At 37.9% G+C, this 18893-nt stretch overlaps 1 protein-coding gene across 8 annotated transcripts in view; it reads left to right on the forward strand.

Moving 5' to 3' along the window:
* Positions 1–18893, forward strand: part of KATNAL1 (katanin catalytic subunit A1 like 1) — a 94226-nt gene that overhangs the window by 58639 nt on the left and 16694 nt on the right. For all 8 annotated transcript variants that reach the window (XM_023208758.1, XM_023208756.1, XM_023208757.1 and 5 more), the window contains 3 exons: positions 9139–9297; positions 10016–10142; positions 13027–13161. In XM_023208758.1, the coding sequence (XP_023064526.1) occupies positions 9139–9297; positions 10016–10142; positions 13027–13161 (421 nt within the window). The remainder of the gene's footprint in view (positions 1–9138; positions 9298–10015; positions 10143–13026; positions 13162–18893) is intronic.

The raw sequence follows: 18893 nt of genomic DNA on the forward strand, positions 1-18893 counted from the left end.
CAGGGATGCTGAGCTAGAGATTAGCTTTTAGATCTAGATATATGGTTCTGTAAATAAAAAGTTAAGCAGATTAAGCAGAAATAATGCATAGTCTTATAGAAGAAAGGTGTGATCAAACAGTTATTTTTCAGAAGTTGGAATATTTCTCATTGATGGTTATTTTGTTTTACTTGTCACTGACTTGAAGCTCATTGTTAACTATTTTATAGACTACATTTGCTATATTTTGAGTTTTCACAAATGTTTTTTCTAAAGAGAGGTCTTTAGCTGTATTTTAAAAAACTACTTCTTGACCGGGTACCAGGTACCATGGATTACCCCTGTAATCCCAGCACTTTGGGAGGCTGAGGAGGGTAGATCACGAGGTCAGGAGATCGAGACCATCCTGCCCAATGTGGTGAAATCTCATCTGTACTAAAAATACAAAAATTATCTGGGCATGGTGGTACGTGCCTGTAATCCCAGCTACTCGGGAGGCTGAGGCAGGAGAATCGTTTGAACCCGTGAATTGGAGGTTGCAGTGAACCAAGATCGTGCAGCTGCACTCCAGCCTGGCAACAGAGCCAGGCTCCGTCTCAAAAAAAAAAAAAAAAAAAAAACCACTTCTTATGTCATTACAAAATATCTGACTTTATGAATTAATTTTGTCCTTGCTGTGCTTTTTTAGTATTTATTGGCAAACTGGCTTAAGAAAATAAGATATATTTCTAAACAATCTTTTTCCTGACCAAATAATTTTTTTCTGCAATAGCAGAATAAAATTTTTGACTAGAACTATAATTATTTTTTAAAAGATCGTGTTTGAAATTTTTTAGGGATTTATGAGAATAGATTATTTTGACAATAAATTTATTTTATTTATTTTTTGAGACTGAGTCTCACTTTGTTGCCCAGGCTGGTGTGCAATGGCATGATCTTGGCTCACTGCAACCTCTGCCTCCTGAGTTCAAGTGATTCTTGTGTCTCAGCCTCCTGAGTGGCTGCAATTACAGGTGCGTGCCACCACGCCCAGCTAAATTTTGTATTTTTGGTAGAGACTGGATTTTGCCATGTTGGCCAGGCTGGTCTTGAACTCCTGGCCTCCAGTGATCCGCCCACCTTGGCCTCCCAAAGTGCTGAGATTACAAGCATGAGCCACTGTTTCAAGCCTGATAAATGTATTTTAAAGAATACATGAAAATAAGGAGACCTCAGAAATTTTTCAGGTTTATAAAATTAGTCTCAAAATGTAAATCCCAGAATTTCAGAACTGGAATGAGTCTTGGAGATCATCTTAAATCCCCATTATTTGACAGACTAGAAAATTGAAGTTCAAATAGGTTGTGACAACCATAACAGACCTTTAGAAAATTTAAAATTCAATGTGTCTCAGCTTCTTATATGTATATGTGCCTTTCCCTCCACAGCACACTTTCTTCTTCATTGTGTGATACCATTCCTTTATCCTTCAGGCACTTACTTAGCCCTGTTATATGTAAGGTTCCTTGTTTTTCAAGTCATAGTCCCTGAGCTGTGAGACATCCCAAATAGAGAGTTGGGCAGTTACAGATAGCTTTCAGTGTTAGGCACTAGCAGAGCCTAATGGGTGGTACAGTCCACATGTGCTTGGAAAGCTCAGCAAAGCACAAACATGACATGATTAGAGAAGGCTTTATGCTTGAGGACGTGGGATTCAAGCTGCAATTTGTAGGGTTGTGAGGATTTCACTGTGTTGGAGGAGACGTTTTGGAGATGTAGGAACTTGAGGGGGATGAATGACGTGAGCAGTGGAATATAGTGAGAAAGTGTAAGTGTGTTTGGGAATAGATGCGTTGAAGTTTTGCAAGGAAGACAGCATAGAATATTGGTAAGGGGCACAGATCCTGGATCCAGACTGGGTGCATACAAATTCTAACCATTTCCACTTACTCTGTGATCTTGAGCAAGTTATGGAACTTCTCCATGCCTCAGTTTCCTTAGCTATAAAATGGGAATAATAATAGTTATCTCATAGGATATAGTGAGGTTAAAATGAGTTAATGAGGCCGTAGAATTATGTAAATGTTGAAAAAATAAATTAGTGGAAGATTCCAATGGGAAGGTAGGTTGAGGCTAGATTGTATTTCCCAGGAGTTTGATTCTTTTTCTATAGATGTTTGGGAGACCTCTTTGAGCAGGTAGGTAGCATAATTAAACTGGTGAGTTGGAAAAAAAAATCTGGTTGCAATGAACACAGAAAGATGGGAGGCACAGAGCATGTGCAGAAGTGATTGGCAGTAGTTTAGGCTTAAAATTCAAAGAGCCTGAATTGGGATGGTGATTATGAATTAGGAATGGAAGGACGGATGCTAGTGATATTTACTGAAGGAAGTTGGTAACCTTTTGGATGTAATATATATGTCAAGAAGAAGGCAGGGGCAAAGATAATTGGGTTTTGCCTGTGGCAGAATAGTGATGATAACATAAATATGGAGCTCAGGAAGGAGAAAGACGCTGGTTTATTGTTCTTGATGTTGAAAGTTCAGTAGGAGCAGGGGGTGCTTCTGGGGAAAAAGATATGGAATTATTTTTGAGTTTTAAATTTTGGTATAATATTAATGTGGAAATGCACCAAGTTAGAAATACAGGGCTGGCCGGGTGTGGTGGCTCACGCCTGTAATTCCAGCACTTTGGGAGGCTGAGGCGGGCAGATCACGAGGTCAGGAGATCGAGACCATCCTGGCTAACACGGTGAAACCCCGTCTCTACTAAACATAAAAAATTAGCCGGATGTGGTGGCGGGCGCCTATAGTCCCAGCTACTCGGGAGGCTGAGGCAGGAGAATGGTATGAACCCAGGAGGTGGAGCTTGTAGTGAGCCGAGATCGCGCCACTGCACTCCAGCCTGGGTGACAGAGCAAGACTCCGTCTCAAAAAAAAAAGAAATACAGGGCTGAAGCTTGTGAGAGAGGTAAAAGACGGAGATATTAAGTGCCTTTTCAAAAATACGTATCTCTGGGATGAACTTTTCTGTAACAGAATAATAGCGAGGTCCTTCTTTATAAGTTTTAAATTCAGATTATATGATTTTTATAAAGGCAACATTTAAAATTGTACTTAGAAAATAAGGAGATGCCCAAGAAATAGACTACTGTATTTTCAGTGGCTGAAGTATATAAACATATGCTTGAATCGCTCTTACATTGAGACTCCAGTCATCTATCCATTTATCATCCAGCCTATCTTAGCACTTGTCAGACTGCGTCATAATTTATCTATATTTTCTAATAGATTAAAAGTCTCTTGAGGATTTATGTGTGATTCCTGACAAATTCAGTTTTTTTTTCCTCAGGGCCTAGTACTTAGTAAGCATTGGATACATTTACACTGGGGAAATACATATTTATTGAATATTTACCTTATGTCACGTGATAGGCTAAGTGCGGAGGATACCAAAATGAGTGAATAATAATAGCCCCCAAGAAGCTCATGGTCTTTGGGTGAATAAGCGTGTATTTAATGGAGGCCATGTGTTAAGTGCAGTATTTGTTGAGGACAGTGTGACTAGTGTCTGAAAGAGTAATGAACTCACTGCTATGGCAGGAGAGAGGAAGAGGGACTTAGTCTGCTGTGGAGAATAATATCAGGGATGGCCTCCCAGAGCAGGTGACTCTGAGCTGAGACTTGAAAGATGAATAGAAGTTAAACAGGTAGATGTGATGAAGAAAGGCTCTAAGGCAGAGTGGATATCATGTACAAACACATGGAAAATGTAAGAGAACATAGTGTATGTGAGGAATCTTCTGTAGTTCAGTGTGGCTGGAAATATAGAGTGTTTATATGGGACATAGTAACAAAAGACACTGCTGGAGTGGTTGGTGTGACTTACTCCTCACAAAGAGCCCTGCAATGCCATGCTAAAGATGTCAGTGAGCCATTGAAGAGTTTTTAGTAGAAGGGTATTTGCAAGTGTAGGAAGATATCTTTTCTGTAGCAGTACGGAGGATAGGTTGGGGATGGACATAGATGGACATGAAAAAGTAATCTCATCAGGAGGCTGTTGAAATAATCTAGCCAAACAGTGAGGACAGATAGCTGTAGAAAGGCATGGGCTTTTTGATTAGTGAAAAATCAATGGATTTGTGAGAGATGTTTAGAAGGTACAAGTGACTGATTGTTGACAGGGATGTGGGAGAGAGACAAGCTGTATGACTCCCAGATTCCAGGCTTGAATTGAATGACGTCTGACATGACCTACGTAGAGTTGGGCCAAACTTCACAGGTTGAGAGCACAGTTTTCTGCAAGACTGCCCTCACTTCAGACACTAGCTGCTAACCTGGGGATCCCTAGGTCACTCTTACAACCAGCTGGCTACAAGTTCAGGGGTTCCCACTACCCTCTCAGGTTTGATAATTCTCTAGAACAACTCACAGAACTTAGGGAGGCCTTACAGTCGAGCCCAGGACAACATAGTCATGAACATCGTGGATCCCCTTACACATGGCTTTTCTTCTGCCTCTGCCACGCCAGAGACAACAAGGCCAACCCCTCCTTTTCCTCCTCCTCTTTAGCCTATCCAAGCTGAAGACCTTTAAGGTGACACACTTCCATTTAATGAATAATAAATATATTTTTCTCATAATTTTCTTAATAATGTTTTCTTTTTTCTAGGTTTATTGTAAGAATACAATATACAATACATATACAAAATATGTGTTTACAGTTTTTGTTATCAGCAAGACTTCAAGTCAACAATAGGCTATTCATTGTTATGTTTTTTTTGGGAATCAAAAATTATATGCAGATTTTTGACTGTATAGGGGACTGGTGCCCCAACCCCCGAGTCGTTCAGGGAGCAGCTGTACTTACAATGATATTGTTGTTATAGCCAAAGGATATAAATCGGAACCAGCCAAAAGGAGAAACTTACAGGGCGAGGTCTAGAAGGATGCGCAAGGTGACGCTTCTTTCACCCTCTCTTCCTGGAGTCAGGATGCTTTACTCTCCCGGAAGTGTGACAATAGGGGGATTATGGCATCACATGGAGGTGTGATAGTACTGCTATAGTTTGGATATGGTTTGGTTATTTGTCCCACCAAATCTCATGTTGAAATTTGATTCTTGATGTGGTGGTGTTGGGAGGTGGTGCCTAATGGGAGGAGTTTGGGCCATGGGGGCAGATCCCTCGTGAATGGCTTGGTGCCGACCTCATGGTAATGAGTATGTCCTCACTGTTCATTCTCATGAGAAGTGGCTGTTGCCCCTCTGTCTTGCTTCTGCTCTTGCCATGTAAGTTCTGCATGCTGCTGGCTCCCTTTCACCTTTCTCTGTAAGTGGAAGCAGCATGAGGCCATCGCTAGAAGCTGAACGGGTGCAGGCACGATGCTTCCTGTGCAGCCCGCAGAACTGTGAGCCAAATAAACCTTTTTTTCTTTGGAATTACCCAGCCTCAGGTATTTCTCTGTAGCAACACAAATGGACTAAGAGAAATACATAGAGTATTGCCAATTAGGGAAGCTCACGTGGTCCATTGAATCATTGCCCGTGGTTCTTAATCTCTTGTTCTCTTCCTCTCCCCAAAGGTTGAGTTGATATCACATGGCTCAAAGCCCCAGCTCTCTAATCACATGGTTGGTTTTCCTGGCATGGTCACCCCCCATTCTGAGTTGTCTTGTTGGCGTTAACTATATAGGGGCCCACCATGAGTCACCTCATTAGCATAAAATTTCAGGGCCTGTTGTGATAACAAAAATAATCCTGTCATTAGGGTATTTCCAAGGTTTTAGAGGCTATTTTCCAGGGACCCGGGACAAAGGCCAGCTAAATTCTTTATTATACAGGGTGCAGGGAACTGATATTGGAAATAGAGAAAGGAGCAGGTTTAAATAGAAACAAAATGTGTTTCAGTAAATACTCAGCAGCTAATTCAAAATAGAGGCCGGGAGCTTCAGATAGAGTGTGAGTGTAAAATTGTGAGATAGAAAGGTTGGTTGGTGATATGGGTGTGGATGAGTTTGTTCAGGAGTTTTTAAAGGGAAAGATTTAGAATTGCTTTGGGAATGTAAAGGGCAGAGGAAAGAGGAGATCTGAGGCGGTGAATGTAGCCAGAGAGCAGAAGTGTCAGGAAAAGGGCAGTGTCAGGGTTTCAAGAAGAGGGGGATTAATACCATGTATATCAGCAGCGTCAAAGGTCAGAGAGAAGTCAGGGAGGCCCGACTGAAGAGTGGTCATTAGGTTAGTAAATGAAGTATTTTTAGTGAATTGGTGAAGACTAAAGTCATGTTGTAGCTTATGAAGAAGAAATAGCATAAACCATTGAAGGCTGACTGTGAGAGGAAGGAGAGGTTGATAGTAGCTAGAGGATTTGTAGAGTCAAGTGAAGGAATTTTTTTTTTTTGGTGTCAATTTTATCTATCTTTTTAAAACATTTGTGTTTTTGAATTGATACATAATAAATGTACATACTTTTGGGGTTCATGTGATAATACATTCGCATAATTTGTAAAGATCCAATCAGTGTAAATGGGATATCCACCACCTTTAACATTTGTCTTCGTGCTAAGAACATTCAAATTATTAAATTATTCTCTTCTAGTTATTTTGAAATAGACAATAGACTATTGTAAACTGTGGTCACACTACTGATTTATCAAGTTGTACTCATTAATCAACCTCTCTTAATTCCCCCTTGACCCCTACCCTTCCCAGCCTCTGGTAACCATCAGTCTGTTCTGTCTTTATGAGATGCTTTTTTAACTCCCACAAATGAATGAAAACATGTGATATGTGTCTTTTTGTGTTTGGTGTATTTCACTTAACATAATGACTTCCACCTCCATCCATGTTGCTATAAATGACAAGATTTTATTCTTTTTTATGGCTGAATAGTATTCCATTATATATATATACCACATTTTCTTTCTCCATTCATCCATTGTTGGGCACTTAGGTTGATTTCATATTTTGGCTGTTGTGAACAGTGCTGTGATAAACACAGGAGTGCAAATAACTCTTCGATATATTGATTCCCTTTTTTTTTCTCTTTTTTTGGATGTATACCCAGTAGTGGAATTACTGGATCATATGGTAGATCTACTTTTAGTGTTTTGAGGAACGTCCACACAGTTTTCCACAGTGGCTCCCACCAACAGTATAGGAGCATTCCCCTTTTTCCATATCCTCACCATCATCTATTATTAGCTATCTTTTTGATGAAAGCCATTTTAATTGGAGTGAGATGATCTCATTTTGGTTTGGACTTGAATTTCTCTAATGATGAGTGATGTTGAGCATTTTATATCTGTTGGACATTTGTATGTCTTTTGAGAAATGTCTATTCAGACCTTTTGCCCATTTTAAAATTGGATTATTTGTCTTTTTGCTGTTGAGTTGCTTGAGCTGCTTATGTGTTCTGGTTACTAATCCCTTGTCAGATGGATATTTTGCAAATATTTTCTCCCATTGTGGGAGTGTCTCTTTGTTGTTTCCTTTGCTGTGCAGAAGCTTTTTAGTTTTATATAATCTGTTTATCTGTTTTTGCTTTGGTTGCCTGTGCTTTTGAGGTCTTACACAAAAAATCTGCCTGGACTGATGTCCTGTAGCATTTCCCCAGTGTTTTCTTCTAGTAGTTTCATAGTTTCAGGTTTTTAACCTATTTTGATTTGATTTTCGTATATGGTCTTTAATCCATTTTGATTTTTGTATATGGTGAGAGATCGGCATCTAGTTTCATTCTTCTGTATATGTTTATCCAGTTTTTCCAGCAACATTTATTGAAGAGACTGTTCTTTCCTTAAGGGCTTTTTGTAGTGTGACAGATTAAAGTGTATTTATATACCGAGGGGAAAGAGCCAGTAGACAGAGATACAGGAAAGAGAGAAATTAATTAAAGGAGTAATGTCATGAGAAGGTGAAGTTTATAAATATCGTACAGTAGCTATGAACAGATGCTAATGTTAGAAATGATCGTCTATAGGAGGTGGCCACATTAATGGCATTACAGGATGGCCCTCTCAGAGAGAATGGAAAAAGGCATCGCAGAAATAAGAACTTTGCTCTGGCTCTGCCTATAGCATCAATTGGTCGTTTTCATGGTTTTTAAAATCTCAACCTCATGCAAAGTTGAGGGCTCCCTAACAAAACAAAAAAATATTTTTGTAAAACTAATGTTTCAAATCTTAGTGATTCCTGGCTGATCTGTGTATCAAAATTCTATAGCTAGAAAAGCATTTGGACAGTTTCTGAATTTGGAGTTTATGGAACTTTGACATACACATACATAGTTTTCAAAGCTTAAATCCCCAGAAGCTTGTCAAACCAAAGTAGCAAATGGATCAGAATTCCTCTTAAGGAATCACCAAATATTATGCACAAAAATTTAGTGTGAGCTATGTATTTAAACTCTATTAAAAGTACTGGAAGAAAATAATTATTTAAGAACCCATTAGTTTTTTAAGACTAGAGGATTGGTTTCCTTGAATAATTTTTATTCTTCACTGATTTGTTTTTATAGAATACTTTTATGTTTGTTTTCAAAACTAAGAAGGAACTAAAGTTTGGTTTTTATTCTGCATTTACTGGCTCTTTCATCACTATCACTGTTTTATATAAACTGTCTTAACACTATAAAATGATACAAATCTTGCTAATTTGATTATGTTTGAATCACCACTGGATTTTTTACTGTTACCTTATTAACTCATAAATGGGTCTTTATTTTTTACTGAAAGCTGTATATTATAAATGCACTGTGGAAGATAGGTTCTGTCCCTTATAGAGGGTAAGGAATGTGTAATTCTGCCACATGTGATAGAAAATGTCTTATTTTTAATATGTGTAAACAGAACAGTTGCTTTTAAGCAGTGCTCAGTATTATATATATATATATCATATGCCAGGTTCAGGAAACTGAGATTCTATCTAAATATATGAGAAAACTGTTTGTTGTCTAGGCTTTTTGTTAGATTATCTCTGACTACCTCTGACTTGAGACATTTTGTGAAATTTCTTCATTTTTTTCTAGCTATAAAATGATACTCTTGCTAAATGCATCATGATTTTACTGTGATAATTTTGAGTTTATCTTTTGATGGAAAAATCTTAATGTACATTAATAGCTGATGATAATTTATAAAACTTTTTAAATCTGATAAATCATTGAATTCATCTTTTGAATGTCAGGGTGTACTGATGGTTGGACCCCCAGGCACTGGTAAAACTATGCTAGCTAAAGCTGTTGCCACTGAATGTGGTACAACATTCTTCAACGTTTCCTCTTCTACGCTGACATCTAAATATAGAGGTGAATCTGAGAAGTTAGTTCGTCTGTTGTTTGAGATGGTGAGTGACGATAAATTCAGATTGCAAAGTAGTGTGTGTAGGCCTGTGATGCTCGCATAAATCAGTTCTGTCCACCTGGAATCTTTTTTGAAAAGGGCAGTGTAGTTCTATTTTAGTAGTTCTTGACACACTGACGAGAAATGGGATGATGAGTTTTGTGGGGTAGTTGGTGTGTCTTCAGTGTATCTTTTTCTTTAAGGTACAACAAGGCCTTTTGGCACCCTGTCCACTGAGGGTGGAAGAAGAGACTTTGGTGGTGTGTGTGGGTTGACTAGTATTTCTGCATCTCTAGTGAGCTGATGGAAGAGAAGAATATTTTAATATGTATTTTAAAAATCAGAGCCTGACCTGTCCTTAAAGTTTATTCCTTTTTCATATGGGATTTGGAGTAACTTAAGAATGTATATTTGAGGATTGAGATTGACTTATTTTTGAAAAATTTTTCATTATGGAAATTTTCAGACATGAATGTAGAAAGCATAGTACAATGAACCCCTATGTATCTATCACCCAACTTCACCAGCCATATAACCTTTATTATTAGAAATTTCTTTTTTCTCATGGGAATGATTGATTTAGCCTTTGCCATAACCAGGTGATGGCATTAAAACAGTGAGAAGTTTCTGCTCTCTTTTGCCATTGTTTTAAAAGATTTTTTTAACTACTCTGATTGTTTTATGAGATTATTGAATGATTTCTTTAAAATATTTTCATAAAGGCTAGATTTTATGCCCCTACCACGATCTTCATTGACGAGATAGATTCTATCTGCAGTCGAAGAGGAACCTCTGATGAACATGAGGCAAGTCGCAGGGTCAAGTCTGAACTGCTCATTCAGATGGATGGTAATTGATATTTAATTATTGTTTCGAAACTCTTATTTTTCAATATTTTGTGTAAACTCATAATCAATGGATGGATTAGAAGGCAACCTAAGTTTAATTATTTGTTCATTCACCCGTTTGTACATTTGTTCATGCACTCAGAAAGCATTGCTTGCATACTTGTTAGAGATCATGCACCATTTCAGGTTCCGAGGTTACAAAGAAAAAGGCTGCTATGGCCTTCAAGGAGCTTACTATTTGGAGCAAAGGTTCTAGAGGCATGATCTGGAGTCCTAGGGATCCTTGAGACCCTTTAAAGAATCTGCAAGGTCAAAACTATTTTCATAGGAATATCAAGTCATTGTTTGCCTTTTCTTTTTCACTCTCACGAGTGTACAGTAGAGTTTTCTAGAGGCTGTAAGATGTAGGGTATCATAAAAGGTAGAAAGCAGAAGCAGATATGAGAATCCAGCTTTTCTCTAGTTAGACATTAAAGAGATTTGCAAAAATGTAAAAATAAAAGCCCCTCTTTTTTTAAATATTTTGGAAAACATACTTTTCATTAAAATATGTAAACAAGTAATGAATTTATCATTTTTTAAGTGAACTAATATTTTTAAATTTCAATTTTAGGTTTTTTCTTTTTTTTCTTACAATTTCCCCATGCACCATCTATTTTAAGTTTTAAAGATATTGATAGATACACTCCACACACAAAAAAGCTGTTGGGGGTTCTCAATAATTTTTTTTTTTTTAAGATTCAGAGTCTTGCTCTGTTGCCCAGGCTGGAGTACAGTGGTGTGAACACAGCTCGCTGCAGCCTCGACCTCCTGGTCTCAAGCAATCCTCCTGCCTCAGCCTCCTAAGTAGCTGGGACCATAGGCCCATGCCACCACATCTGGTTAAGTTTTATTTTTCTGTAAAGACAGGGTCTCACCATGTTTCCCAGGCTGTAGTTGAACTGTTGAGCTGAGGTGATCCTCTGGACTCAGCCTCTCTAAGTGCTAGGATTATAGACATGAGCTACTGCATGCAGCCTCAGTACTTTTTAAGAGTATAAAAGGGTCACACACAGTATAAGAACCACTGATCTGGATGAGAAGCAGGCAACTGATCAGATGAGTATAATACATTATGGTACATTCTGGGGTAGAAGTAAAGTCTGGGTGCAGTAGAAACATAGGAGAGGCACCACCAAGACTCAGGGGGAGTCTTGGAAACGGATAGCCGAGTTGGACTTTGAAGCATTGGTAGGAGTTATCCAGACAGAGAAAAAAGGCCCTGAGGAGCCATAGAAGGAAGAGGGTTATGGGCTCAGAGCTGCTGTTTAGAGGTAAGTTACGCTGGTAGTTAGTTGTGTGGTAGACAAGAGGCTGTTCAAGCAAAACATTAGAACAGATAAAATATGTTTAAAAATATCCAGGGTGAGGAACTGAGTGCAGTGGCTCATGCCTGTAGTCCCAGCACTTTGGGAGGCTGAAGTGGGAGGATCACTTGAGGCCAGGAGTTCAAAACCAGCCTGGTTAACATAGCAAGACTTTAAGCAACAACTGTAGAAAGTAGCTGGGTGTGGTGGCATGTGCCTGTAGTCCCAGCTACTCAGGAGGCTAAGGTGGGAGGATAGCTTGAGCGCAGGAGTTTGAGGCCACAGTGAGCTGTAATTGTGCCATAGCACTCCAGCCTGGGCAGCAGAGCAAGAACCTGTCTCATAACAACAACAACAAAACACCAGTAATATCCAAGTTGTATTGTTTCAAAACAGTCATGGTAATTCATCAACTGTGGATACTTACTGAATACTTATAACGTACTATGAGACCCTTCCCTCAATGAGTTTACCATTTTAACTTTTGCTAAAATATGAGAGAAAGGAATAAGTACGTTTTATTTTTGAGGTGGGGTATAGGGGAAAACATTAGGTGTTTAAAATTGGAAAAGGAAATTACTGAATACAAATTTAGTCAGCTGAATTTCATTGAAGGATATTTGTGATGATTGTTGATTACTAGTTTGACAGCTTGATTCTTTGTCATAATGATTGGAGTTTAGTAATAAGAAAATATTACAAGTTTCAGTGAGCCAACATCATGCCAGAGCACTCCAGCCTGAACAACGGAACCAGACCTTGTTTTTTAAAAAAATAACTATATTGAACTAGTTTGCTTTAAATCCACTAGTACTTTATTATGCCAGACTAGAAAGTCTTATCAGTAAAGTTTATGGGTTTTTTATCTTTTATTTTTCACTACATATTTTCTAGAGTTTCTGTTGTGTGACCTGAAATTTTTTATTCTAGAAATTTTATTCTAAAAAGGAGACACTGTGTGTGTACATGTAGTTGGTTTGGTTATTTTTATCTGTGATTACTGGGTTCATTCTTAAATGTCTTGTTTATTTTTTATAAGTCACTTAAAAGTTTAAAGGACAACATCATGGAAATATAACCTGTCTTTCAAAATTATAATTGCATGCTTAGAATATTAAGTAAATGTGAACCCTCTGTTTTCACTTCTTGAGAAAATAGACTAAAAACTAAAGTAAAATTTTTGCAGAACTTTGTGATTTCAAGGAAATAAGAGGAATAAAACAGAGCCTAATCTCCCATGCCTTTTCTTTTCAGGGAAATATGCATTCATTTTCTTACAGAAAAATGGATATTTTTATTGGATTAAAATCCTGCAGTGGGTTACACAAAAAAAAAAAAGAAAAAGAAAAATCCCACACTAGGTTATGTGAATTCTTCTACTTCTTTGTTTTGAGTGTGGTTTTGCCACCACACAGAGGTCAGGACTACACTGTCTTCTTCATCATTGATTCTGCCCTTTGGCTAACAGAAATGTTAACTGAATGAAAGAATAAAGGGTTGTAAGGAAAACACTATCTTTTCCTCCCTTACTGTGTGTAGGAGTTGGAGGAGCTTTAGAAAATGATGATCCTTCCAAGATGGTTATGGTATTGGCTGCTACTAATTTCCCGTGGGACATTGATGAAGCCTTGCGAAGAAGGTTAGAAAAAAGGATATATATACCTCTCCCAACAGGTATGATGCCTTCTCTATTTTGAGCTTTCTGTTACTTTCTGTTACCTTTCCCATGTGTCTGAATCTTTTTTTCCATGGCCATTCTGCTTAAAGAAGTTTATAGCATCACAAAACTAATTTGTAGTAGATGTGAACACAGGCCACGGTACTCTATTGAAATTTCTTACATTTCAGAGAAATTCTTAAATTTGGAACAATATTCATGTTAATAAATATGGTAGCACTTTTAAGTTTTCACTTTTAAACTTGAAGATTTTTTAAAATCTTTTTCAAAATATGCTGTCTTGGAGTGAGTGTGTGTGTGTGTGTATTTTTATTTTTTTATATCTGAGACAGAGTCTTACTCTGTTGCCCAGGCTGGAGTGCGGTGGCATGATCTGAGGTCACTGCAACCTCCACCTCCTAAGTTCGAGTGATTCTTGTGCCTTAGCCTTCCGAATAGCTGGGATTACAGGTGTGTGCCACTACACCCAGCTAATTTTTGTGTTTTTAGTAGAGACAGGGTTTTGCCATGTTTTCTAGGCTGGTCTCGAACTCCTGGCCTCAAGTGATTTCCTGTCTCGGCCTCACAAAGTGCTGGGATTACAGGTGTGAACCACCACACCTGGCCTGGAAAATATAATTTCATCCTGTTAATGAATGCTAAAATTTCCGTACATGAGTTTTTTCTTTTTATTTTGAGGTAAAGTGTGCATAGAATGAAATGTACTTAAGTATATAATTTGAAAGAGTACAAATCAGTTACTCCTGTTTAATCAATACCCTAATCAAGATGTAGGGCATTTCTATCATCCTATAAAGTTCCTGTGTGCTCCTACCAGCTAACCCTCCAATAGGCATTCACTGTATGTGATTTTTATCACCATAGATTAGTTCTTTCTCTTGTTAAACTTCATATAAATGGAATCGTAACAGCATATACGCACTGTGTCTGGCTCCTTTCACTTGAGGTTCATCCATGTGATCACATGTATAAGCAGCTTATTCCTGGTTTGATTATACCACAATTTCTTTATTCTCCTTTTGATTGATATTTAAGTTATTTCTAGTTTTTTGGCTATTATGAATAAAGCTGTAAACTTTCTTGTACACATCTTTTTTATGGATGAATGTTTTCAATTCTTTTGGATAATATAAGAAAAGAAAGGATGGGTCATAGGGTAGGCATATGTTTAGCTTTTATAGGAAATACCCAAATTATTTTTCAGAATGGTTGTACCATTTTGTATTCCATCATCAACAAATGGGAATTCAAATACTTCCGTATCCTTGCCGACATGTGGTGTTGTCAGTATTTTAATTTCAGTCATTCTAGTAAGTATGAAATGCTATCTCATGATTTTAATTGGTATTTCTCTGATGAGTTACATAGAGTACCTTTTTATGTGCTTTTTATGGTCATGGTATACTTTTTGTGTAGTGTCATTTCTTTTTCCCAGTTTTTAATTGGATTATTTGTTGCTGTATTAATGCTTTTTATGTTATTAGATCTGTGCATTGTGAATATTTTCTTCCAGTTTGTGGTTTGCCTTTTGATTTTCTTTATGGTATCTCTTAATAAGTAGACATTTTAAATTTTGATGAAGTCCTGTTGACAGTTTTTTTAAATGAATAGTACTTTTAGTGTCTTAAGAAATCTTATCTATCCCAAAGCTGCAAAGTTTTTCTCCTGTTTCCTTTTGGAAACTGTATTTATGTCTGTGATTCCTCTTGAATGAATGTGTATGTGTGCGCGCGCGCGTGTGTGTGTGTGTGTAGATGAGTAATGTTTTTCATATATACAGTTGTAGCATCACGTACTGAAAGTTTTCTTTTTTCATTGAATTACTTCGGCACCTTCATTGAAAATTATTTTGTTGTGTATGTGTGGGTCTATTTCTGAATACTATTCTGTTCCATCGTTTTTTAAATTCATACACATGGTTATCTAAGTTATTTGTGTTTTTCTTGAGCAAGCTTTGGTAACTTGTGTCTTTCAAAGAATTTGTCTGTTTTTTGTAAGTTGTGAGATTGTTTTGAATTTGACCTAATGTGAATGTGGAAGCTGATTAAATAGTTATGGGAGATGGTGGGTTTCATGTCTGGTTCTGGAACTTGAAGTCAATAAGGAGGGCACTTAGGAAGAGATGATGAATGTGAAGTGGTAGAAGTAAGGACAGACTCTACCTGTGGAGGTGGAGTCCATGAGGATACATTGAAATCTATGTCGAACTCTTTTTTTTTTTTTCCACTGAGACTCCTAAGCTTGATGAATGGACTTTCCGACAGAAGAAGCTAGCTAAATGTATACCTGGCTCAAGAGTCAAGAAAGCTGAAGGGGCCGGGTGTGGTGGCTCATGCCTGTAATTCCAGCACTATGGGAGGCTGAGGCGGGTGGATCATGAGGTCAGGAGATCGAGACCATCCTGGCTAACAGAGTGAAACCCCGTCTCTACTAAAAATATAAAAAATTAGCCAGGCGTGGTGGCGGGCACCTGTAGTCCCAGCTACTCGGGAGGCTGAGGCAGGAGAATGGCGTGAACCCGGGAGGCGGAGCTTGCAGTGAGCTGAGATCGTGCCACTGCACTCCAGCCTGGGTGACAGAGCGAGACTCCGTCTCAAAAAAAAAAAAGCTGAAGGAAGAAATGTGGCAGAAACTACAAAGAGCTGAAGGTACAAGTGCTGCCTCACACTAACAAGGAGAACGGAGAACCAAGAAATAAGTGACAGTATGTGCCAGCTTTCTGAGATGATTCATTTTTGCCTTTCACGTCTCAGACATAACTCATGTGGTCCACAATAACCTGGAACTATGCAATAAAGAGAATTCTGGGAAATGAAATTCCACCTTCACTTAAGTTGGCATAATACAAATCCACACACCTTATTTTCCTTTTTTTGGCCATAGGATCTATAGTGATGGCTCATTTTTCATTCCTAGTATTAGTGATTTGTCTCTATTGTTCTTCATAATTTTTGGTTGAGATTTATCAATATTGTTAATCTTTTCAAAGAACCAAATTTTTGCTTTGTTAATTTTCTATTTTCTATTTCAGTGATTTCTTCTCTCTTTAAAACAATTTTTTTTGCTTTATACTTTGAGTATAATTTTTTCATTCTGAAACTAAGATTATTGATTTTAGGGACAGCCCTCTCCCACTTTTTTTTAAAGAGACAGAATATTGCTCTGTTACCCAGGCTGGAGTGCAGTGGCATGATCGTAGCTCACTGCAGCCTCAAACTTTTGGGATCAACAGATCCTCCTACCTCAGCCTCTTGAGTAGGGACTGTAAACACATGCCACTGTGCCTGGCTCATTTTTTTTAATTTTTATTTTTTGTAGAGACAGAGGCTTGCTGTGTTTCCCAGGCTGGTCTCAAACTCCTGGCCTCAAGCAATCCTCCTGATAGCACTGGGATTGCACATGTGAGCCACTGCACCTGGCCTTTTTTTCTTTTTTTAATGTGTACATTTTAAAGCTATAAATTTCTCATTAAGTACTGCTTTGCTTTTATCTCACAAATTTTGCTATATCATTTTTTTTTCTATTAAGTTAGAACCATTTTCTTTTTTTTTTCTTTTTTTTTTTTTTTGAGACGGAGTCTCGCTCTGTCGCCCAGGCTGGAGTGCAGTGGCCGGATCTCAGCTCACTGCAAGCTCCGCCTCCCGGGTTTATGCCATTCTCCTGCCTCAGCTTCCTGAGTAGCTGGGACCACAGGCGCCCTCCACCTCGCCCGGCTAGTTTTTTTTTTTTTTTTTTTTTTGTGTTTTTTTTAGTAGAGACGGGGTTTCACCCGTTAGCCAGGATGGTCTCGATCTCCTGACCTCGTGATCCGCCCGTCTCGGCCTCCCAAAGTGCTGGGATTACAGGCTTGAGCCACCGTGCCCGGCCAGAACTATTTTCTAATTTTCCTTTTTTTCCCTCTTTGGTCCTTGAGTTATTTAGCATTTAAATTGGTTTGGGAGCCAAATAACTGGGGTATTTTCTAGGTATCTTTTTGTTGATTTTTAATTTAATTCCATTGCAGTCAGGAACATACTCTGAATGATGTCAATTTTTAAACTTCTTGAGATTTGCCCTTCAGCCTATAGTCTGTCTTGGTGAATGCTCCAGATGCAATTGAATAGATTGTTTATTCTGAGCTTGTTATAACATTCTATAAATGTCAGCTAGATGAAGTTGGTGTGATAGTATTATTCCAATAATAAGATCCTTGCTGACTTTTTAATCTAGTTTTTCTCTCAGTTACTGAGAGTGGCTTATGGAAATCTTCATCTGTGACTGGGAACTTGTTCATTTCTCCCTTTAGTTCTTTCAGTTTCTGCATTATGTTTTGCTTCATGTGTTTTGATGTTCTGTTGTTAAGTAAATAAATTATCATTGTTATGTCTTCTTGGTCCTATTACCACTATGAAATGCCTCTCTATCTCTGAGAATACACTTTGACTTGGTATCTGCTTTGACTGCTATTAAATTAGCCTCAGTGTCTTTCTTTTCCTATTGTTGGTGTGCTAATATGCTTTTCATCTTTAATTTTTACCCTAACCTGTCTTTGTATTTACAGTGCAGTTTTTATAGACAGCATATAATTGAGTCTTGCTGTTTGTCCAGTCTATCTCTCTTTTTTTGTTTGTTTGTTTGAGTTGGAGCCTCACTCCATTGCCCAGGCGGGAGTGTAGTGGTGCGATCTCAGCTTACTGCAACCTCTGCCTCCCAGGTTCAAGCGATTCTCCTGCCTCAGCCTCCCAAGTAGCTGGGACTACAGGCATGTGCCACCATGCCTAGCTAATTTTTTTCTATTTGTAGTAGAGACAGGGTTTTGCCATGTTGTCCAGGCTGGTCTTGAACTCCTGAGGTCAGGTGGTTTGCTCACCTTGCCTCCCAAAGTGCTGAGATTATTATGGGCGTGAGCCACTGTGCCTGGCTGTCTCTGCTTTTTAATAGAAGTATTTAGTCCATTTAAATTTAATGTAATTAGTGATATAACTGTGTTTAAGTCTGCCATCTTGCTATTTGTAGTGTTTGTTTCTCTGTACCCCCCTTGCTAATTTCTTTTGGGCTAATTGACTGTTTTTACTGTTCATTTTAATGCCATTAGTGGATTTTTAGCTGTACCTGACTATATTTATTTTAGTAGTTGTTCTAGCAATTACAGTATGCATAATTTTATATAGTTGTATGTGCTTTTATCTTTTAAATTGTATACCTAAATCAAAAGTGATTTATATACCACCACCATTATAGTACTACAGGATTCTGTACCTATCTTATATATACCTTTATTAGAGAACTTTATATTTTCATTTGCTTTTGTGTTGCAGTCTAGTATCCTTTTGTTTCAATTCGAAGGACTCCATTCAGCAATTTTTGCAAGGCAGGTCTATTCGTGATAAACTACCTAAGTTTTTGTTGATCTAGAAAGGTCTCCTTCATTTATTTCACCTTCATTTTTGAAGAGCAGTTTTGCCAAAATAGTATTCCTGGTTGGCAGACTTTTTCTTTTAGTACTTTGAATATATAATGTCACTCCTTTCTGACTTGTGATGTTTCTGCTAAGAAATATGTTGATATTTTATGAGTGCTCCCTTATAGATGACAAATAACTTTTCTTTTGTTGCTTTCATGATTCTGTCTTTGAATTTTGACAATTTGATTATGTGTTTCTATGGTCTTCCTTAGGTCATCCTACTTGGAGTCCCTTTAAGCCTCATGAATTTGTTCATTTCTTTTCTTATACGAGCATACCTTGTTT

Source organism: Piliocolobus tephrosceles, chromosome X, assembly GCF_002776525.5.
Source record: "Piliocolobus tephrosceles isolate RC106 chromosome X, ASM277652v3, whole genome shotgun sequence".
In the NCBI taxonomy this organism is placed as follows: domain Eukaryota; kingdom Metazoa; phylum Chordata; class Mammalia; order Primates; family Cercopithecidae; genus Piliocolobus; species Piliocolobus tephrosceles.